The 6,475-nt window shown below is 41.8% G+C and overlaps 2 protein-coding genes across 2 annotated transcripts; both read right to left on the reverse strand.

Annotated features, from left to right (window-relative positions):
* Window positions 1–360: 360 nt before the first annotated feature.
* hspb9 (heat shock protein, alpha-crystallin-related, 9) lies at window positions 361–1,496 on the reverse strand. Its single transcript, XM_062984980.1, has one exon. The coding sequence runs from the start codon at window positions 1,445–1,447 to the stop codon at window positions 725–727; it is 723 nt and encodes a 240-aa protein (XP_062841050.1). The 5' UTR covers window positions 1,448–1,496; the 3' UTR covers window positions 361–724.
* Window positions 1,497–3,258: 1,762 nt separating this feature from the next.
* Window positions 3,259–4,974, reverse strand: LOC134300282 (heat shock protein beta-11-like). Its single transcript, XM_062985001.1, has 3 exons — window positions 4,923–4,974; window positions 4,656–4,764; window positions 3,259–4,104 (listed from the first exon to the last, which is right to left on the reverse strand). The coding sequence occupies exons 1-3, from the start codon at window positions 4,972–4,974 to the stop codon at window positions 3,396–3,398; spliced, it is 870 nt and encodes a 289-aa protein (XP_062841071.1). The 3' UTR covers window positions 3,259–3,395.
* Window positions 4,975–6,475: the final 1,501 nt, after the last annotated feature.

The raw sequence follows: 6,475 nt of genomic DNA on the forward strand, positions 1-6,475 counted from the left end.
GCAGCAGTAGTGTCTTCTACCTTTAGAAAACATTTTAGGTAGGTGGATTAGATGATCTTATTTAAATGATTCTCCAGGCCACCTGAGGAGGACGGAGGTCCCTGAGGAGTCTGGTTCTTCTCAAGGTTTACTCCTGTATTTTAAGGGAGTTTTTCCTGCCACTGTCGCCCTTGGCTCCTCAACAGGTGTTTTTTGGTCTGTCGGTTCTGGATTCTGTATCTTAATATTCCCCATAGGTGTGAATAAGTGAGAGTGTGAGGTCCATGCCTGATTCTGGTCCTATCCAGGCTGTACAAACTCCGTTTCCAAAATAGTTGGGACATCATGTAGAATGCAATAAACAGAAGAATCCTGATCTGGTGATTTTGGTTGAATCTTTATTTATCTGACAAAAGTACAAAAAAAAATAATTATAATGTTATTACTGACCAACTTCTTTTCCTTATGTAAATGTAAAAAAATTTACCTTTCATGCCTGTGACACACTCAAAAAACATGGGATGGGGGCAAAATAAAAGTGAAAAGTTTATACAGTAATCAAGTTTATAAAACTTTTTTGGTAAGGGGGTCTTGCATGTGGTATTCATCAGACTGAAGAGGTTTAAGAGCTCATGAGAATTTATTACATTTCAATTACATTTTTATATATTTAACCCTAAAAATAGCTTTAAAACCAGAGTCAGATCACTGAGGTCAGTCCACTACAGAGTTCAGTGCTCTTCTTCTAGTCGTCTTTGTTCATGGTGAAGTCCAGCGACGCCCTGAAGCGGATCGGAATGAGCTGCTCTTCCTTTGACGTCTCGTCTTTTTCGGTCTGGATCCTCAGGAAGCCGTCGTCCCCCAGCGTACAGGTGAGCGTGGATGGATGAACATGATCGGGAAGCTCCACGCTCTTCACGTCTGGTGCGGTCGGTTTGGCCACGTTGATCTCCAGCTTCCGGCCACTGAGGGTCACGGTGATGTCCTCTGGAGAGGCGCCGGATGCGTCCATGAAGAAAATGTTACAGGCAGAGGATGATGGTGATGAAGTTGATGAAGAGGGAGAGGATGCTGGGATGAAGAGGTCGTCCAGGCTCTGAACGTTCCTCAGTAAGTCGTCGTCCTCCTGTGTGCTGGTGAGCGCTGGTGGATCTTTGTGGTCCGGGAGCTCCACGCTCTTCATGACTCCCTCAGTGCCGGAGTCAGTGCTGGACGAGTCTGGTTTGGTCGGGTACACAACCTTGGAGGATGATGAAGATGAGTATGAGGAGGAAGAAGACGAGGAGATGTCGTTCAGGCCCTGGAGGAGATCTTTCATGAGTCCGTCTATGTTAAAACTCTCCAGAAGTTCTGCTCTGCGCTGAAGGAAGCGCTCGGTGAGGGCGCCACGTCTCTCCCACAGCAGCCAGTCGTCCTGGAAGAAGGGATCGTCCCCGAACAGGCTCTCCATGATGGACTGGGTCGTCATCTTAGCGTTTTATTTCTTTAAAGAAGCTTCTGGAGCTGCTTTCTTCTTGATCTGAAGGTTTCTTGACCACAGCCGCCCTCGTCCCTCTTATATACTTCTTCAGACAGACCTGGAACCTCCTACCACCTCCCGAATACAGCACTGACCTCACGAGTGTGACACACGTCCACCAGGAAACTCCGTCAGGGATCTAAATCTGGCAGCGGTGAATCGTGTTTGTATTTACGAGCTGCCGGATCTTCTTTCGTGCTCCGGCTCTCGGCGGTGAGTCCACACGGCGTTTCGCTCCTCTGACCTCCTCGTTCTGGCATGTGGTTTGAGCTCAATGTGCTACTTATAACTGTCGTAAGCTGAGAAGAAATAATTACGCTGACTTGCTTCAGATGTACGTGAGGTCATTTCCCTCAACATACACTATAGGCCTATGGCCAGAAGTATTTGGACGCCTGATCCCGAGCTTGTCGGACGCCCCGGTTCAAAAACATTTGGTTGTTAAATGATTCAGTGTTTGTTAAAAGACAATAAAGTTGGAAACATTTTCTATATTTATTTAATATGTACTTATTCAAATACAAGATATGACACAAAGTATTCGGACACCCGATCATGAGCTTGTTGGACTTCCCGTGACCTCTGTGTGATATTTTTAGCTAAAAAAGAGTGCTAGACTGGCCTGACTGCAGTACAGACCTGTTTTGAATTTAATTGTTTGATCAACAGACACTGAATCATTTGATGTAACACAATGGAAAATATAATTCTATATTTATTTAATATGTACAAGATATGCCCAAAAGTATTCGGACACGAGACCATGAGCAGAACAGTGTGACCCTCTGTGCGATCTTTTCAGCTAGAACAGCAGCTGCTCTTCTGAGAAGCTCCTCATAGTCTGCGTGTGGGAATTTGTGCCAGCGTTTGAATGTCTGGGCGCTGATGTTGGTTGAGAAAGGCTCAGTTGGTGTTCCGGTTAATTCCAAAGCTGTTGAGTGGGGCTGAGGTCAGGGCTCTGAGCAGAATGTCCAACAAGCTTCTGGTCACCAATAAGTACATGCCAAGGGCAGACCGGTATAATAATAATAATAATATTAATAATAATAATAATTTTATTATTATTAATAATAATAATAATAATAATAATAATAATGTTAATAATGATAATAATAATATTAATAATAATAATAATAATTTTATTAATAATGATAATAATAATAATGTTAATAATAATAATAATAATAATAATAATAATGTTAATAATAATAATATTATTAATAATAATAATGATACTAATAATAATATTATTATTAATAATAATAATAGTAATAATATTAATAATAATAATAATGATAATAATAATAATAATAATGATAATGATAATGATAATAATAATAATATTATTATTATTAATAACAATAGTAATAATATTAATAATAATAATATTAATAATGATAGTAATAATAATAATATTAATAATAATGATAGTAATAATAATAATAATAAAAATAATAATAATAATGGTGATAATAATAATAATTATAATAATAATTATAGTAATAATGGGGCAGATTAAATGCCTTTATTTGACTTTTATACGTCTACTCATGTGCAGTACAATGAAATGATTTTTCTGTGTGTCCCAGCTTGTTTGAAAATGGGGATAAAACCACAGGGTCAACTATTGTACAGCACCCCTGGAGAGGGGGTTAAGGGCCTTGCTTAAGGGCCCAAAACTGGCTGCATGGCAGAGTCAGGATTCTAATACAGCCCATAAGCCAGATATCCATATTAAGATGAATACGAGACGCTGAATGTTTTCTTTATACAAACATTTAATTGTTGCTGCTGTAAAACAATTGGACAAAATAAATCTTACAGTTTTAATAAAAAAGCTTATTTTCGTTTTTATTCATTAATAAATAGACATCAGTGTTTATGTTGCGTCTCTGTTTTAGTCGTTCTTCTCCGGATCGTCTTTGTTGAGAGGGAAATCCAGCGTGGTCCTGAAGCGGATGGGAACGAGACGCTCCTCCTCCGACATCTCCTTGGGTTTGGACTCGATTCTAAGGAAGCCGTCGTCCCCCAGCGTGCAGGCGAGCGTGGACGGGTCGACGTGATCGGGAAGATCCACACTCCTCACGAACCCTGTGGTGTTTGGGTTTGTGGCGTCTGCATCAGGGTTGGTGGGTGTAGCCACCCGGACCTCCAGCTTTCCTCCACGCACTTTGACCGTGATGTCCTCCGCGGAGAAGCCGCAAGTGTTCAGGGAGACGTTGTAGGGACGGGCGTGTCTGCAGGAGGAGGAGGAGGAAGCAGATGATAAAGAGGATGATGATGATGATGAGGAGATCTGTTCCAGACTCTGGAAGAGCTGATTCATGAGACTGTCCATGTTAAGTCTCTGCATGGTGTTAGCTCTGCGCTGCAGGAAGCGCTCGGTAAGTCCTCGCGGTCTGGGCCACAGCAGGTACCCGTCCCCGAAGAAGGGATCGTCTCTGAGCAGGACTTCCATCACAGACTCTGAGTCTTTGTCCTCGTCAGTGAAGGTTCTGAAGCTCTCAGCTGAGTGTGGTGACCACAGGTCTCTTTGCTCTTTATATGTTCCTCCACTGAGAACCGGGAACCTCCTGGTGTTCCTGTTTACAGCGCTGAGCTCATCCCTGCAACAGGAAACCGCCTGGTGCCCCAGATGAACGAGGATTTACCCGGTGAGTGAATCTCACAGGCACGCAGCCTATAATCAGACGTCAACAACTATTTACAGCTACACAGTTACATACACTTGTTTGGCCAAAAGTATTTGGACGCCTGACCCTGAGCTTATCGGACTTTCTGGTTCATAGAGCGACTTCTGTAAGCGAAGGCTTCTCACAAGAGTTTAAAGTGTGTCCATGTATGGGAAATTGTGCCCATTTAGCCAAAAGATGACAGCATTAGTATTTTATGGCTGGGCACTGACAGTGCTGGAAGTTAAGGTTCATCCCGGAGCTGAGGTCAGGGCTCTGTGCAGGACACTGGAGCTTTTCTTCACGTCTTTATAGAGCTCGCTCATACTGGAATAGGAGAGGGCCTTCCCTAAACTATTGGAAGCATACCATTTCCTTTATATAACTGATTTATTACACCTGTTAGCAACTGTGACTGAAACACATCAATCAAATCAAAATTAGGGGGGGTGTCCTGATACTTTTGTCCTTGTAGTCATTTGAACAGATTCCCATCATATCCAGGAGGAGTGGCACTGTTGGCATAGTTGGCTTTGTTGGCATTTTTACCAGGTTTCAGCCTCAGGTGGGTAAAAAGGTTCCCGTCAGAATCACCTCCAGATAAAAAACAAAAACAAACATGTCAGCGGTTTATTCGGTGTGTTGATCTCACTCGTTGTGCCTCGTTTGGGTTTAGGGTCAGTACCACGGTCAGGTTCAACACAGGACCGAAAGCAAGACGAACCTCCGGGTCGTAAATGTAAACACGGTACCTGACGCACCGTGTTTAAACACCAGTCCTGTTTTAGATCTGTGACTGGGCATCTTTACCGTGCTGATGGTTTCAGGTTGCAGCCAAGAATGACCTCGAGTTCTAAACTTGGAATCAGAAGAGGGGTCTCGGTCCTCACCGCGGGATCTTAATAAGGGTGCAGAGTGTGTTCATGGTTAGGAAACTCCTGATGAGAGCAGAATGAGATTCAGTGAGGAAAAACTGAAGGCTCATTTGGTCATGGAGAGCCTGTTTGATGATTCTCTGGGTATCTTGATGATCTAAAATGATTTCGAGTTTTAGTGTGGACAGAATCATGATGGATCAGATCTTCTTTTGATATAATTATATATTATATACTCTCAGTTTACTGACTGATCATCAGAATGGCCCTAGTATTACATTTATCAATGTGGGTTATCATTTCTGACTCTTTTGGACCCCTGAGCAAGGCCCTAAACCTTTCTGTACAATGGCTGAACCTGCGCTCTGACAACAGAATTCAAACAAGCTGAATTGTCTTTATTCAAACAATAAAATTTTACTGTACTGTACAAACATCAGAATGGATCATCAGTGATCACTGCAAACAGCTGGAAACATACAGTATTATTCATTCATCCATTTATTCATTCATTGTCTATTTTACCTTGTCTTTATCCTATTCAGGGTCGTGGTGGGTCCAGTTCACTGGGTTAAAGGTAGGAAACACTCCGGACAGGTCGCACATTTAGGGCAAAATTTGTAGTATCTCTAATTAACGTGACTGCACATCTCATGGAAGTTCTGTTTATTATATTTTTATGAATCTGTTAGCAAAAGATCTGGCAGAAATACCTGAACCTAATCCCTTTAAAAAAAAAGGTGTCCACATACTTTTTACAAGTACACATATTAAAAAACAAACAAAAGAAAAAATCGCGTCTCTCTCTGTTTTTCATGCTGACAGGCTGCAGTTCATATTCGTGCTGACAGGCGGCGCTGTTGGACCTCTTAAATCCCAATTCCACACGACACTGTTTTTAAACCGGCAGCTTTTCACTTCATATATAAAATGAAATATTAAAAGCTATTTTTGGACAAATAAAAACATTAAATGGACAAAAGTATATGGACACCAGAACATTAACCTGTGTGACATTCCATTTCAAAACCACTGTTGTTAATATGTAGTCGGGATAGAACAGTCTCCGCTTTTTTATAGATTATAAAGTGTGTCTGAGGGAATTTGTGCCCATTCAGTTAAAACTTTGTAAAGCTTTTGCTTTTGTGAGGTCAGGCACTCGTGTCATTCCAATTGACCCCAAACGTGCTCAGTGGACTCAGAGGTTTTGTACAGTTTACTGGAGTTCCTCCTGACCGGTCACTTCAAACTTGTCTTTATGGTTCTTTGGAATCACGTTTGATTAGAAATGGGCCTTCCTCAAACTGTTGCCACAACGTTAGAATAAACAGGGTGTCCATATACTTACGGCAAACATTGAATGCCACCGTATCTCCATCCTCCCAGCTCTGTCACGTCAGAACTTTGCTTTTAGTGTTTCCCAGTGGAGT

This window comes from Trichomycterus rosablanca, chromosome 22 (genome assembly GCF_030014385.1).
Source record: "Trichomycterus rosablanca isolate fTriRos1 chromosome 22, fTriRos1.hap1, whole genome shotgun sequence".
NCBI classification, from domain to species: domain Eukaryota; kingdom Metazoa; phylum Chordata; class Actinopteri; order Siluriformes; family Trichomycteridae; genus Trichomycterus; species Trichomycterus rosablanca.